This window comes from Lycium ferocissimum, chromosome 2 (genome assembly GCF_029784015.1).
Source record: "Lycium ferocissimum isolate CSIRO_LF1 chromosome 2, AGI_CSIRO_Lferr_CH_V1, whole genome shotgun sequence".
In the NCBI taxonomy this organism is placed as follows: Eukaryota; Viridiplantae; Streptophyta; class Magnoliopsida; order Solanales; family Solanaceae; genus Lycium; species Lycium ferocissimum.
Window position 1 is genome coordinate 54,205,035 of NC_081343.1, and position 17,593 is coordinate 54,222,627.

Here is a 17,593-nt window from a genome sequence, read left to right on the forward strand (position 1 = left end):
TGCATCTTTGCTACAATGACGTAAAGCCATTCTAATAAAGCCCTATGTCATAGTCAAGCTTCTTCGCTTCAAATCAGACACTAACATTTAAAGTAAACTGACAGTAGGTTTATTGTTTCCCATACATCTGAGTCAAGTAATGGATCAAATTGTCGGACTTATGTTGAGCTAAATAGTCTAAACTCTAAAAAATACTTTTAATTTAGTTTGGTATTGTTTACTTTGAATTAAATTCGTATGATTTTTTTCAAAAGGTCTCATATATACCATTGAGAGTATTTCTACGACTGATGTGTAGATCGTTTTTTCAGCTACCAATATAAAATTTTGTTCGCAACCCCCCAACAATCTCTCGCTCTAACTAAATTCCACGTGGTTCATCACTTCATGGACTTATCTGAAAAGTAACCATTCACTGCCCACATCATCCCATTATTTATGGCCACAAACTTGATATGCTATTTTTTTTGTGTATATACATCTCCAGACTACCGATAAAGATGGTAAATTGGGTCGTAGATGAGTAAATACAGTAAGTCGAGCCTAGGCCAACTCTATACTCGTATCGCCGTAAGATTGGCCTTAAAAACAGTTGTTGAACAAAGCTAGCTCAAAAATACTCTTGCTCAGAGATTTATTCTGTGTCACCCAGATCAATATATGACCTGAATAGATATAGTCACCATATGTGGCTTCTTCTTTTCTGACCTGTTTTGACCTGTACCCAGATCAATATATGACTTGAATATATGGTTTCTCTTGAGCTGAGGGTCTATCGGAAACAACCTCTGTACCTCTCAAAATAGGGATAAAGTCTGCCTACACTCTACCCTCCACAAAGCCACTTGTGGGATTACATTGGATACGTTATTGTTGTGTCGTAGTATATGTGGCTTCTTCTTTGTGTGCGCTTCTACAAGCTGCGGGTAAAGGTAGAAAACAAGCTTGTAGACAAGCAAAGTCAATAAGTCCTCATGCTATTATTTTGTCATCTCCATACCTGTCGTGTCGAACCATTGATTGCGATACTAATTTTTCTGCTAATTCATCAGTCTTAATATACTCTTAATGTGATATGATATTGTTCAATTTGAGCCTAATCCACACGATTTTCACAAAAAGCCACACTTTATATGTAGCTTCTTGTCTTGTTAACTTCTTATTAACCGTTTTACTTGTGCTCTTCCATCTGCTTGTTCCTTTGAACTAAGATCCCCTAGGCTCCTAGCCAGTCTAATCTTCTACTGAACAACACTCTTGAGATCATGGGGCCTGGTCCGCCCGACCCATATAAGTCACAAGTATGTCCTCTAATATTGTTTTCCAAATACTAAACCAGTTAAATTCTAATTCAAACGCCACCAAATTAAATCTATGCATGCTAGCCTGATTTTGTTCATTAAATGGGATTATCACATTTAACAAAGCCAGAGAATACAATCCACATGTCTAGCCTCATTATGTTTAGTTTATTGCACACTTTCCCAATACAACTCCCAATAAATATATTTTCTGATGCAATAGTAGTTTCCGGACGAGAAATTAAATTCCCAAAAGAACGATGCGTAAAGTTATACTATCTCACTTGTTGCAGTGACCTTTCTGCGTTTATGTAAAAATTCATTTAATGTAAAAGAAAGAATTTCACCAATTATCATTGAAAATAGCAAGTGCACGGCATGGAGGTAATTTCTCTTTACTTTGACTAGGAGGCTTTTACCTCCAATGTGCTTTGTAGGGTAGTAAATTAAATAAGACTTCCTTTTCAAAGTTATTTTTGCTGTATTTCATGAGGCATGTTGGAATATCACTTTCGTTTAGTTGTCCAGAGTTCCAATTTAATTTTGTGTGGGAGGGGAAAAGAAAACAAAATTAATTTATGTAGGAGCTAGTACGTATTTTTCACACATTTTTGTGTAATATGTACACCAAGGCAAAAGGAAAAAGTTAGCTAATCAATTGCTAACTTTTTCTTGGAATAGAAAAATGAGATCTCTTTAAGAGATAGTTAAATTATGTATACAGAATACAAGTGTTAAGAGGAAAATTAAAAGAGGCTCTTGGTCCAGTCTTGAAATAAAAGGACTAAAAGCAATTAGAGCCTTCCGCAATTGAATGATGATATGATCTTTTTTGGGTTTATTTAACTCTGAAAAAGAAGCAAAATTGAAAACGAGAATGAATGCTAGCTCATCAGAATCCTATCAGATTGGGAGAGAGAGCAAAGAGATCACAACATGAGATCTCTTTGGGACCCCATGATCAAAACCCTTGCACAAACTTTGAGGCAAGATCAAAGACTGCTTCAATAAATATAGTAAGACCTCTGTGTGACTGTTATCTTCTTTACTAACAATTCACTATAATGATTAAGTAATTTTCTTTGGAACCAAATTTTCATATTATGCTATATTATATGTTATCTGTAACAACATTTTGTTGTAGCAACTAAAAAATATTTGGACAAACAACATCGTTATAAAAAAAATTGACCGTATATGGAGAGAAATGTAAAGATTACAAAAAGGCACTAGTGTCAACAACCCATTTGAGTTTGTTCCTCACCACATTCATCATTGTCGTCTTATGGCTCAACCCCACACTGCACAATATATCCCTCTTCAATCTTTTAGTACTATAGTATATTTCCCCAATACCCCAGGGGAGAAAAGCACTGTGAGTCTGTGACATTGCTCTCTTTTTTCCTTTTTGTCACTCACTTTTTAGTGGAAAAAATGCTGAACTTCACTGCTTCTTGTGGGAACTCAGAGTTCTTTTTCTATAATACTGCATTGTCCCAATCTTGAATAGCTTTCTCTTCTTTTGTCACAGAAAGAGTTCTTTTGTGCTTACTGCCAATGCTTTGTGAATGATTACTTTGTGGTGGCCTTTTGGGATCTAAACATTATGTTAATCAAACAGTTTTTTTTTTTTTTTTCAATTATTCAAATTTGCACTTTAATAACATGTTTGCAAGTACGAATCTACAACTACTTATAAGCCTTTAAGTTAAAGAAAATCCTTGTATTTAACTTTATGAAGCAAACTCGAATTATATACGAGTTAATTTTACGGATGATCGTTAAATTTACTCTTTATAACATTAAAATCACAAAATCATTTTTTTGCTAACATAAAGTCATAAAACTAGTTTTGTAACATTAAAGTCACTAAATTTTATAGTGTTAGAAAGAGTAAATTAATGACCATCGATGTAATAAACCCAATTACATACCTACTACTACTGTATTATCCTTTGGGGTGGGGAAATCCCATAAAATAAATCACATCAAACTATAGATAACATTCATGAATTGCACAATCACGTGGAATTTGGTTGAACATGACTGAAGTCTGGGTCCCTTAGATTTTTACCTAATGTTTTAAACAATCTATTGTGGAAACTTTCATGTGGTTGCAAATCAAATCCAAACCAAACTTAATTGGCATCATCACAATAATAGTATTACAAATTATTCTATCATCTTCAAAAGATCCAAAATTGCGATGAAAGAGAGTCTCGATTAAGCCCCATGTACTTACAAATTAGTTTTCAAAAGGAAATACAGTTGTCTAAATCAATTAAATCATATATAATGACTTCGGATTAGGGAACAACTCAAAATGAGTGAGAAAGAGAAAGGAAAAGATAGTCACAGATGATTTATAACGATTTTACTTAGTTATTGACTGAAAATCCATACCCCAATTGCTACTGAAATGCGGGTTAGTTGGTGATGGCGTAAAATTTGACAATATAAAAATCATTATCACTGCAATTTAACTAGTTATGGTAGATTATCAATTTTTTTTATTTACTTATTATCAAACTTGCTATGACAACATACTTATTGTAGTATATATGTCTATTTAACTTGATGGTGTAAATTTTTTATTTATTATTAGTATACAGAATTTAAACTCATTTTAAAAAAAAAAAAAAAAAAATTGATGTTGGAAAAGCTGAGCTAGTCTTATTTATGGCCCACTGGGTAATACTACTACTCTTGAAAATAAACAAGAAACTTTAGAAGTGGGGATGAATAGTGATCATCTGATGGATAAAATAATTCTGGTATGATTTTTTGCTGCTTCTGGTTGTATTTTCTTTGACCCTTACGGGCAAATTTGGTCTTTTAGAGAATCATGGAATCTGGAATTTTTCACAGCAAAAAAATACAAGAGTTAAAGAAAAAGGATAATTGATGAGCTAAAAATATAGGATAAGTCTACTACCCAGCTTTTGGCATTTACCTAAAAATGATATAGACAAAACGAAAACGAGACAAAATGAGAGTGACTAGTTGATTTCTCAAAACAACACTCAACTATCGTAATTATAACACAAAAGTTACTTAATTTTGTTTTGTAATTGAAAAGTCACTCAACTTTCATCTATGTAACACAAAAGTCACTTAACTTTGTTTTGTAACTAGAAAGTCACTCAACTTTCAGTTTTGTAACTCAAAAGTCATTCAACTCATTTTAATCAATTTTTGTTGTGTGGCATTTTTTTAAAAATTAAATCTTTATTTAATATAAACCCACCCATTTTTACCATTTAGTGATCTGCCCCACTAAACCGACGCGCTATCCAAATTTTTATAACAAAACACTAAGTCTGAAATTTTACTAGTAGTTTTTTTACTGGTAACGTGGCTGAATTCTCCTCCCTACTCAGGCCATAAAATTTTGCCTCAAGATCATCTGGTTACTATGACACTAATGCTAAGCTATTTGCAAGTAGTAACAGTTCTTCAAGGAAATTTATCCATTCTATTCACAAAATATTACGCAAATCAACTGAGTCTAGTTGTAACTTTATTCTTCTTTTCATCTATGATGTATTCAAAATAAAATTTCCTCGAGCAAGCAGCTTGAATTTTACAAAGAATACCATAAGAAGCTGGTAGTGATTGCACGGAAAGTAAATGCCACATCGATAATCAACATTTCAATTCACTTAGTTAATGCAGGAGCTAGGAAGTAGTGATTTTGTTCAAAATTACTATATTAATCCTCCGCTCTACAAAATTTACACTACTGGTCAATTCTCAGACATACTCATCAAGTCCTACACTAAATTCATTGGATAGCAGGTCAGGTTAGTGGAGCGGGTCACTGAATGGTAAAAATGGGTGAGTTTATATTAAATAAGGATTTAACTTTTTTAATGTCACGTCAAGAAAGTTGACTAAAATGAGTTGAATGACTTTTGTGTTACAAAGATGAAAGTTGAGTAACTTTCCAGTTACAAAACAAAGTTAAATCACTGTTGTGTTACAATATTGAGATAGTTGAGTGACCTTCTGAGAAATCAACTCTGAGAGTGACAGAATTAAGAATAAAATTCTATAATAGTATACTAGCTGACGATGCTCCGTTGATGCAACTTGGATTAGAACAAAGTACTAAATTCCATATATTAGAATTAGGCCATTGCACAGAAAGTAAATGCCACATCGATAATCAACATTTCAATTCACTTAGTTAATGCAGGAGCTAGGAAGTAGTGATTTTGTTCAAAATTACTATATTAATCCTCTGCTCTACAAAATTTACACTACTGGTCAATTCTCAGACATACTCATCAAGTCCTACACTAAATTCATCGATAGCAATGTCGAGTTAGTGGAGCGGTCACCGAATGGTAAAATGAAGTGAGTTTATATTAAATAAGGATTTAACTTTTTTAATGTCACGTCAGCAAAAGTTGACTAAAATGAGTTGAATGACTTTTGTGTTACAAAGATGAAAGTTGAGTAACTTTCCAGTTACAAAACAAAGTTAAATGACTGTTGTGTTATAATATTGAGATAGTTGAGTGACCTTCTGAGAAATCAACTCTGAGAGTGACAGAATTAAGAATAAAATTCTATAATAGTATACTAGCTGACGATGCTCCGTTGATGCAACTTGGATTAGAACAACGTACTAAATTCCATATATTAGAATTAGGCCATCAGCTAGAGCTCTAGAATTAGAGTTCAAGTGTATAATGCATAGACTTCCATATAACAACCCATCACATAGGAGTATAAAATAAGTGTAAATTATCATTGCACCAATGATAACAGATTTAGTATAAATACATACCTTTGAAAATTTTAAATTTTATTTATGTGTTTGTGTGTAGCAAATGAAAAATGATAGATGTGGTGCATATGCACCACCATCAACCATCCCCCAACGTAACTTTCCACAAAACAAAAAAAAGCAGGCTAAATTTTGTGAGCATGTTTAAGTTATATATACACCGAAGACATAAAAAAAAAAATTATGCTATCAACCTAATTAATATGTTATGATAGGTTATTTACTCAATTTTTCAGATTGACAGATCGTATTTGCTATACACAGTTACTATTACTATATGTAATTTAACCTCATAGTGTAAAAGGCATGTCAAACTTAATTAAACTCTTTGTGTGAGCTTAATAGAATAGCGAGTTTGATCACCAGATGATTAACTAGAAAGTTTCAGATATTTAAAAACATATAAATTTAAAGAAGCACATGCAATAGACATATTTATTACATAAATCCCAAATTGGAAATGAAAATTTGTTTTTCTTTTTAAAACATACAGTTGGTAGATGCATTAGATAATACCAGGGTCTAGTATTTTGTTGTACCAGCCATGATAAAAGCATGATCCCATTGCCATGATTTGACACCTTAGCTTGAACTTTCAACAGTAGCCCTCAATACTACTCACTAGAAATTGAACAACTAAAGGTCAGCAGGCAATCAACTCATAATAGGAAAAAATGAAAAAGAAAGGAAAAAAATAAACACACACTACTACAAATTTTCATGCTGCATACTTATGAAGCATGGAGAAAAAGAATTATCACTATTTGAGTGCTCCAAAAGATTCTCTTTTTTACCCCATATAATTATAAACTTGTTTGTGCAAAATAGTTTCTTGCTTAGAATTAAAGGATTATTAATATCACACTCGCTGCATAAGCTCATATATAGGGCAAAATAAAACACAAATAAAAAAGTTAAGCAAATATTTATTTTTCCGCCTTTTTAGTGAAAAGAAATTATTATAGAGTTCTTAACATTTTTATCCAGGTAAACAAAAATTCATCTGCTTAGTCGTAATCATTTGTAGTCGTTGCTGGTGTATACACATTGTATAACAAATCTATACTCAATCTATAATCAATGTGTAAAATATACATATATTGATTATCCTCAGATTATACAGTAATTAAATTGGTTAAATTTTTTGAAGAAAAATAAAGATTAGATTTAATATTTGTGTTGGCTTTGTTGGGCTGTTGTGTAGCGTAAATATTTCTGTTGTACATAACTAATATAATTACAAAGGAGAGTGTCATTAGAAGCATTAAAGTCAGTATGACAATTCACTAACTGTTTAATTTAAAGCAGAGTTACTAATTTGTTTGTTTAAATTGTTTCTAAAGCAAACAAAGGAAGAATTGCTAAGTGGACAAAATGATTATATTGTTTCAACTCTACTCCTCCTTCGATTTCACTTTGACATGCTTTGATCACCTGTCTTTATTACTGGGGCCAAGTTAAAGAGAGAAAAGACTATGGGATTTAATTGAACAAAATGAAATCTCTGTAGAGCCAAACTCAACCGCATAATTAGTTTTGGGCACTCTTAAGTGTCCGAAATTCAAGGAAATTAATGATTTCTGCTTCTATTTTTCATGCTGACATTACAATGTGTTTGTCACATAAGTGAAATGCTAAATGTTAGGCAGAACTTTGTGAAATGATAGGAATTGTTGCCCCACACAAGTACATCCATTTAATCCATTTAAGTAAGAAACAAGAAACTAAAAGATGTCGGATTTAAGTGCCTATATATAATGAAAATGTAAATAAGTTTTATACTGCAAGCATAACTTGATTAATCCATTTTAGTTGGTTATCAATTTTATCTTTGGGCTAAGTATTAATAATATCTTTGATCCATCAGTTATTGGTAAATTCTGATTTTAGTTCCTATGATATCTATTTAAAATCATTAAACCTTCGATTAATGGAATTGTGCAATTTTGATCCCCTTTTTCGTGAATAATCGCAAATTATCATATTATTAATTGTTGCACCACTTAACTACTTATGTGTTTAAATTTGTAATGTTACTTCATATTTAAAGGTAATAGAATACTATAAATACTCAAATATAAAATATTTTCTAAATGAAGAGACAAAAACACACATTTTAATTAATTGAAGGTTAAGAATATACTGAATCGGACTAAAAACAGAATTAAGAATAACTCAAAAATCAAAAAGTGTTATCATCCCTTCTCGGACAAATGTCTTTTAGATGTATAGAAACCTTTTTACACTATCCGTGTATAGAAGTGGTATAGTCAAAGATGCTACTTTTGGTACTATTATACTAAATTACTTTTACAATCAATCAAATTAATCATAAAGAAAGAAAAAAAGACAATTAAATTGAGACATGAGGAGTATTCATTTTATTCTTGTATTTCATGAGATGAAGCAGAGTGATGTTTAATTATATAATGGTCCATCCTGCTCAGAATTTTGCTTTTGTTTTCTTTTTTGCGACCAATTAATTAGTAACTATGTTCATATATGTTTTTCCCCACTTTAAACCACAAAATTCTTTGCCTCCAACCATTGAACAAATACCTAACCCAAAAGGTGTTTAATAGACAAGCTTCTTCGGTATGTTATACATTGTAGAGTTCACAGAATTAATTAAACCAATTATTCCTGTTATATATGGTGTTTAATAGACAACATAATGATCTTATCTACTCATGGACCTCATTGTTTCACTTCTTTCAAACTTTATCTTTTTGTATATGCTGTTGTATCACCTTTAAATTTTATGTTATCAAAAGTCTACCATTATGTCTAAATAATGTTGAAAGTTTTATTAATTTAATCCTATAAAGGTCTTTGAACATGACTAGTGTTTTTTCTAAAATATTTAGGTAGCTATCTTATTGTAAAACAGTATACTGTCACTTCTTAACTAGAGTTTTATTAATGTCATTTAAATAGTTAATTTTTTTATTTGCGGTCAAAATTAGATTAATTGGCCCCTCACAATTATTACATGACATGTAACCACTACGTTTGAACTGATACCTTTTGACTTACCTGCATATTTAGACCAAGATCTATTGGAGATATCTATAAAAATAACTTAGTTTAATTTAATTCGACAAAGCATATACTTTTAGATTAGTAGTGGGGGGAAAGTGGGTAGAGTAGAGGAGCTTTTCTTTATCACAAATAACAAAATGTTAAGTTGTTGAGCTAATTGATAAGATCAATTTCTTTTCAGGACTTGATATTTCCATTGAAGTACACTGCATATAATTTCACGTCATTAAAGCTATGGCATTACTTAACAAAGAAAGAGAAACCGCACTCAAAGCCCAAATGCTAGTAATTGGGCCGTCCATTGACCCCATATATTGGAAGTAATTGCACGGTTTAGCCTTCGAATGGACTGGTCTTTAGTTTTTGTCCTTCAAATGGGCTGGTTTTTATTTTTGTCCTTCAAAATGGAACTTATGTCCGCTGGACATAAATTCTTTAAGAACGTTGCATAATTTATGGATATTATGAAGTTCAATTTGAAGGACAAAAATTAAAGACCAACACAAAATAGGGCCAAAAGTGCAGATGACCCAATTGTTCGGGCATCATTTATCCGTGGCCATGGTTTTGATTACAAACACTAATCCTAAAAAATCCATGGTGTGTGTAGCATAGGATTAACGATGGTGTGTGTAGCATAGGATTAACGAATAAGGAAGATTTACCCAAAAGAGAAAAATCTGACAGTTCTATTAAAGACTTGAATCCGCTTCCGTTCACAAAAATTAACTTCTCCTATCAACACACCGAGAAACGATGACACCAAATTAAACAGGACAAAACCTTACGCAGTCCTTTATGAGATTGAGAAGGCTAGAAGAGCAGAATCTTTTTTTTTTTTTTTTTTTTTTTTTGTGCGGAATGGCCCTCAAAGGCACTAGTCTTTAATTTTTGTCCCTCAAATTTGAAATCTTAATTTTTATCCTTAACCTAAAAATTTATGGGTTTCGGGTTTGAACCTCTACCAATCAAATATTAAAAAAAAAAAAAAATCGCAAGACAAAGATTTGTAGCAAAATTAGGCCTATTAGGGCAAAATTAGTTAAGGCAAACCTCTGCCTGAATAAGCCCAACTTTGCCAGAAAAGTTAGGCCTTAAGACCTATTTTTTGATAAAAGTTTGCTTGGCGCAAAAGCTGCTCGAATAAGCCTAAGTTTTTATAAATCTCCGTCTTGCGAAATTCTTTTTTTTTTTTTTTTTTTTTTTTTGAACCCAAGCATTCGAACCCGCTAACCTCGGTATTAAAAAGTAAAAAGACAAAAATTAAATATCAATGCCTTTGAAGAACAATAGTACAAATGATTTTCTCACTTAAGGCCCAACTAAAGTGTTCGCTTCTTATGTATCGTGAAAAGTTGAAATTTTTGTTGGTTATTTCTTTTTTAGGCGATTATTTAGCAAAGGATCCTTTGTTCATTTTTATTTTAAATTTATGAATCTTTTAGACCATGATCTTCTTTTGAGCAAACTGAAAATCTCATGAGAAAAATATTAGACCTTTATCTAAAATTTTACAAACTATTACAAATTTAGCCAACAACCCAATATTTTGTCTATAAGATTGAGCAATTTGAGCAAACATTAGACCCGAAACATTGTTCAAAAAATAATAATTTCAAGTGTTATATTTACCCAATTTTTAAAAATAAAGATAATTTAAATGATAATCTAAAAATGAAACATCCGCGTAAATTAGCCCATGAAGAATAAAACAAAAAGGTTGGGCGGTTGGGCCAGACTGAAGTAGTCAGACAAAAGTGTATCGTGTTTTTTTCATTTTGGCACTTTATCCACGGCTAATGTGAGGTTATATCTCTACTAAATGATACCAAGGGTTACGTAACGTAACGGTCCGTTGGGAATAAAATTATGTTCTTTGTCCTCTCATTAACGAAAATAGATTGATAATGTAGAAATATTTATTGTCCCTTTAGTGTATCTTTTGGAACTAACTGGTATAGCCAATGAAGTTTTCTGTCCCAATAGGCGTCTTACGCTAAGCTAGCAGGTACAAACTACAATACCAAGAAAAACATAACCAAATTTGTTGTAACTTTCTTACGTATACTTCTGTCATGCTGATAGTGCAAGCTACACAAAACTGAAATAGTATGACTTTTAAGGAAAATCTTGCTTAAGTTGTCAACCTGAAAAACTATGCAAGTAGAAGCAAGAGAAACATGTGTCATCATCACTTCCACAAAAACCCACAAAAACTCTCCAAGCAAAACTCCTAAACTCTGCTTGTAATTAAAACAACAAACGTTCAAACAATTCCAACAGAAAGTTCAAACTTCTTTTTCTCAATAAACTTAAAGTTACAATTTGAGGTAAAGTGAACTTTTTGATGACAAAAGACCAAGTAAAAGAATATAATTCAGTTAAAAACATATACCCTGAACCAACATCAGTTTCTACAATTTGAGTTCCATAACTGTAAAGGAAACTGCGAGGCATTAAAGCAAATTTCTAAATACTTTATGTAGCTATCTGGTACCAAATGGTAACTGAAACTCCAAACCTAGAATACCGGGGAAGAGTTGCTTCTGTTTTTCTTTCTTGCAAGGCATCATTAACCCATGTGCACTCTATATTAATCTTCAATCAGTTATAAAAACATCCTCAAACAACAACATTCTAACACAAATTTGGGAAGATATAAAATTAATACTATTAACTAAAGACTTCCAGGCTATGGAGATTAAGGTGGAAAATGAGACATCCCTATATCTTGATGAAGAGAAAGCTCCCCTGCTTGTAAAATCAGAACTGCCTGAAGTGGAGAAAAACCTGATACAACAGGCAATAAGCCAGACATTTAAAAGCACTGCGCACCTCGCCAATCTTCTGCCTACTGGATCGGTACTTGCTTTTCAATTTTTATCCCCCATATTCACAAACCAAGGGAATTGTGATGTGGTTGGTCGATCCATGACTGCTGCTCTTGTAGCACTTTGTGGACTGTCATGTTTCCTACTGAGCTTCACTGATAGTTTCAAGGATCAAAAAGGAAATGTTTGCTATGGGTTTGCCACATTGCGGGGCTTGTGGATAATTGATGGATCAGAGACTCTCCCATCAGAAATCGCAGCAAAGTACAAGCTGAAATTTATAGATTTCATGCATGCCATCATGTCAATATTGGTTTTTGCGGCTGTTGCGTTGTTTGATCAGAATGTGGTAAATTGTTTCTACCCAACACCTTCATATGAAACACAGGAACTGCTTACAGCTCTGCCAGTTGGTATTGGCGTCATCTGCAGTATGTTGTTTGTGGTGTTTCCTACGCAACGTCATGGCATTGGCTTCCCCCTCACTGCTAACTAATATGTTTGTTCTCAGAGACTTATGTGTATACTCTCCTCCTCTTACATTCAGAGTGACATTCGTTGTTCTTATTTGTCTTTCCACTCATGTAACAACGTAACCATTTTAATGGCCTTCGACCTGACTTCCCAAATGAAGCTGTAAATGATTTAGCAGTGAATGTAGAAATAAGAATGCTTAGTTTTTGCCTTCACGGAATTTGAAGATAATCTGTAGTCCAGGAAGCCAGATATCAACAAGTGCGTTCTTAATATGGAAAAAGAGTCATAATTCAAAATTCTGGAGGAAAGATACTAGAATTAAAGATTGCGCTCAATCGCGTAAATGTTACTGTATATAATAAGCACTTCATTGAAAACATTAAGTTCAAGAACTCCATGTGGGGCATTAAGGAATAGAGTTTCTGAACACTTACCACTGTGCACTGCGAAGACTGAACTGCAACTTGAACCCTTGAGTTCCAGGTTGCCATGGAATAATCTTAGCTTTGCACCAAATATCCATGATAAAAAGAGTAAATACAACAGACACCCACAATGTTATGATTTACCAAAAATGATTTTAGAGGATGAAGCAATGCATAAAACCAGGCTTAGTTGGTTCTGCATTCATATGGATTAACAATGGCACTTTGGTCATAATCAGTAACTTGAACAAGACATCAGGCTCCAAGATCCGGTTGTAATCAGTAACTTGAACAAGACATCAAGTTCCACTATCCATATGTTTACACATCAGGTCAACCTGTACCGAATCAGCTGCTTCCCTTACCTTCCTTCTATCCCAAAATCCACCTACCACAACAGCCCATGTTTGTTCATCTGGAATGCATCCATCAATCAACATTTCCTCGACAATACGAGCAACCTTGTGCACGTCTCCTTTCTTGCAGAAATGGTTGACTAAAGTCTCAAAAGACTTAGGCTCAACTGAGATGGCTCTGGTGCGCATGCTTAGATACAATTGAAAAGCTCGCTTTGGATCACTCACAGCACACAGGCCTCGGACTACTGCATTATGGATCTTCACATGCAAGCTCCAAGTTAATCGGTTTGGAGATATTCCACTAAGAATCATTTCGTCAAGATAGTTGGCTGCTTCTTGAAATTTGTAATTCTCACAAAAGCCATTGATGACTTTCCAGTATAACCCTGCATCAGGCTTACAGCCCTGAAGTTTCATTCTGTCGAAAACCTCTAAGGCTTCTCCAATTTTACTTTCTCCACAAAGTCCGTGAATTAAGGTACTGTAAGTTATCATATTTGGAACATTCCGCTCATGAATCATTATCTCCAATAGCTCCATTGCTTCAGAGGAACGTCCACCCTTACAAAGACCGTCCATCAAAGAACTATAAGTGAACACATTGGGCTCAATACCTTTGCTCCTCATGTCCTCAAGCAATCTCATGGCTTCATCCAAGTTATTTGACTGGCAAAAGCCACGAATCAAACAAGTATAGGTGACTACAGTAGGCGAACAACCATTTGCTTCCATCTCCATCAGAAGTTCTTTTGCTTCAGTGGCCTTACCCAATCTGCAAAGCCCATTAATGAGAGTCCCATACGTATAGGAATCCGGTGTAAATCCGCGCTTAGGCATCTCATGAAAAATACGAAAAGCAGAATCCATTGTTCCACTGTTCTTGCAGAGAGCTTTAATCAAAATATTAAGCGAAGCAACACACGGTGTAATGCCCGCCTCCCTCATGTAACGATAAAACCTAAAAGCAGTTTTTAACCGGTTTTCATCAACAAGTACAGAGAAAACTGTAATATACGATTTCTGGGTTGGCTCACAATTATACTCCTTCATCGTTTGAAAAACCCTGATCACTTCAAGTGGCTTGTGAACACGCCCATAGGCTCTATAGATTGAGAGGAATATATCCTCAGTAATCTTACAGCTCTCATCCTTCATTCTTACAAGCATATCTTCTGCTAATTTAAAATGATTTGCAGAAAGCAATCTCGAGATGATGAGACCAAATGTGCTACGATCATGCCGGAAGCCATTAGAGTACTCTGCTGTTGCTGCGTCAAATATAAGAACCGCTTTTTGCACATCTTTTTCTGCTCGAATCAGCCGTTCAACAAAAGCCGCTGTGACTTCTCTTGGCCATTTGATTTTTATCTTGCTACCCATCACTTCAACACTTCCCTTCAAATGCCAGATATATGTGCCTCAAATTTTAGCTAATATCACTAGCTTTTCCTGCTTAAAGTTGTAACAATAACAACGCTTCTTGTCGATCCTGTGTATTTGAAGCATCCAATACTGGACCTGAGAAACTGTAATTCCAATAGAAAATTCATTAGGGTCTAATAACCTCAACAATGCTACCAACTAAAGAAATGCCAAAATAACTAGATTTTCTAGCAGGCTTTGCATCAAACAAGTTGGTGTCATCGTACAAAACTAATTTTTAGCTAACAATACACTACAACAACAACAACAACAACAACAACAATTACATATCCAGGGTAATCCAACAAGTGCATTAATTTCCGGAGAGTGTGCACCTGGGATATAGGTGCTCCGCCCATTTTAACACTACCTTTGTGGGGCACAGGAAGATCGAACAAATGAATTTATTATATTCGAAGCAAAGAAGATAAATTTTGATCAAAGCTTTAACCTTTAGATGGATTAACAAAACATAATGAGGTGAATCAAGATTTTCTTAGTTTCTTGCTTACACTGAAACTAAGAAACAATTCCTAATTCACTACAAGAATTTGAGCATAAAGCAACAAAACCTTGAAATTATTCTTTCAAGCATTTCGACAAACATCTTACCTGCATTATTTTCACATTTTCTTTCAGTTCTTATTTTCACTAAGTTCTACATTATTAGCATACAAATAAATGTTTAACCACCTTCCTAATTGACATTATTGAATATCATCAGCAAATATACGCAGTTGAGAATTACCTCTTCTGACGATTGATGCTCAAAATTTTGTAATACTAGCAAAATAACAAGAAGGTGGTTTGTTTATAGAGGGTCTGGCCAAATTTTGTAAGGTTAAAAATGCGTATTTAATAAATATATATTTATTTTAGAGAATAAAGTGTTTGACTATTTTTTTTTTTTTTTTGGAAAGAACAATACTCACTCCGTCTCAAAGTATTTATCGCGATTACGAAAAATAGTTATCTCAAATTATTTATCGTTTTGTGTTTTGAAGACATAATTAATTATTTTTTCCCTATTTTACTTGGTCATTAATGAAATGACACATAAATAGAGTAGATATTTAATAGAAAGAGATTATAACTTAGACATGAATAAGGTAAAGTTAGTCAAACATCCCGTTTAATTAATATTTCTTAAGGAACGTGTAAAACAAAAAAGCCACAAATAATTTGAGAAAGAGGGAGTAAGTATTATTGAGTGATTCAAAAACTGTTTTTCAGCTTTTAAGCTGATGATTGAAAATTGAAGGAATACTTTCACTAAATATATGTGTCCTGCATTTTTTATGACAAGATTACTCATATAAAAAATTCTTAGTTATCAAATTAATTAGTAGTAACTTTTTTTAAAAAAAAAATTAATAGTTGAAAGAATTTTTTGGAAATATTGATCAAACATAATATACTAAAGAAAACACTGCTTAAATAATTTGATCAAACAAAAATTGTGATTCTCCTAAAATACTTATTCCAAAAATCATTTTGATAAGAAATATTTTTCAAAATAAGTAATTTCAGTAGCTTGGCCAGACTCACTCTTAAATACAGATTTTGCAAATTAATATGGGTAAAAGATTACTTATAAAGTTAAAATTTGTGAAAAAAGGTGTAAGTTGAAAAACTAATGAAATATGTATTTCTCGTACACAGGAAATTTGACTACATAATTAAAAATCTTAATCTGATAACTCACTGAGTTCAAGTTTTACTATGATAAAAAAACTTCATTTTCTTTACATTCACTCATATTGTCAAATCATTTTTGTGATTGAGACCTATTATTACTATATATAACAAGTGACAATGTAATGGATTTTGTAGGCTTCGTTAGTTCTCAACTTTCTTGTTGGAGAGTTTGCTAATCAAATGGTTTGCACTTTCAATTTTACCCTTGTATTTGATATTTATTGCATATATGTTAAACTATATTTTCAATAAATCAAGACACTTCCAAACCTATTTTGGTAATACATGATCCTCAAATTAACTTTTTGCATGTGGATATGTACTTTTTCTATCCCATACTTTTACCCCTACTTTATTTCTTTATTACTTAGATTGTCACATTCAAGTGGGTAAATATAACAAGATTGAAATCCTTTAAAAAGCTTCAAAAGTTATCTAAATTGATGATGTCATATCTAACAGAGACAATTGTGACAAAGATAAGAAAATACAATAATTTTAAAGAACTCATTTACCGTTGAAAAAGTACTTTGTAGATGGTATTTTCACTTGGCAAATTTTAAAATTACTATTAAATTTCTCATGCTCTTATTCATTAATGATATTTAAATTGTATTTTGAAAATATAAATTTATGTATTATATCTTAACACAATTTTACAAAATTATTAGCTATGTCGTCGCATTGAAGACATGATTAAATTATTTAAATTTAGTCGATCCTAACTTATTTGAGATAAATAGCATAAGGTTATTGTCACGACCCAATTTTACAAAAATAATATTACACTAAGATTAAGAACAACATATACATCGTAATCACAACACTAATCTATGCGTACACAAATATCAAATGTAATTTTTTCGCAAACACAAATACGTATATATCTTGCGCCGTAAATTAAGAAAAATTTATTTATTATTTGATATTTTTAATGTATATTTTGTTTTTAATCCAAGAATTAGCATCTATTAAAATAAGTTAAGAGTTAATTTTTTTAATAACAACATATATATATATATATCTATTATTTATAGTTAAGTTCGCTAAATCTCTCTCAACAAAGAATAAATATAACCAAGTGTGTATACCCATGTATTTAGACCTAGGCTTTAATCATCATATTTTACGGGATAGGCCCCGATGTAGATTAGACAAATATGTAATCAATATATACCAAAACATCTATTTTTATCTTAAAATAATTATTATATGTTAACAAATTCATAAAATGCTAAAATGT

The 17,593-nt window shown here is 32.4% G+C and overlaps 2 protein-coding genes across 4 annotated transcripts; one reads left to right on the forward strand and one right to left on the reverse strand.

The window, feature by feature from the left end:
* Nucleotides 1-11,407: 11,407 nt before the first annotated feature.
* LOC132044828 (pentatricopeptide repeat-containing protein At5g46100) lies at nt 11,408-15,523 on the reverse strand. 3 transcript variants are annotated; one of them, XR_009412280.1, is made up of 3 exons: nt 15,401-15,523; nt 12,881-14,756; nt 11,408-12,675 (listed from the first exon to the last, which is right to left on the reverse strand). XR_009412280.1 is itself a non-coding variant. In XM_059435367.1 (2 exons), the coding sequence occupies exon 2, from the start codon at nt 14,608-14,610 to the stop codon at nt 13,171-13,173; it is 1,440 nt and encodes a 479-aa protein (XP_059291350.1). In that variant the 5' UTR covers nt 14,611-14,756; nt 15,401-15,523; the 3' UTR covers nt 11,408-13,170. The 3 variants fall into 3 exon arrangements, 1 of the variants encoding a protein (XP_059291350.1); XR_009412282.1 differs by having other exon boundaries at nt 11,408-12,711; XM_059435367.1 differs by having other exon boundaries at nt 11,408-14,756.
* Nucleotides 11,833-12,465, forward strand: LOC132044841 (protein DMP6-like). The gene has a single exon (XM_059435382.1). The coding sequence runs from the start codon at nt 11,833-11,835 to the stop codon at nt 12,463-12,465; it is 633 nt and encodes a 210-aa protein (XP_059291365.1).
* Nucleotides 15,524-17,593: the final 2,070 nt, after the last annotated feature.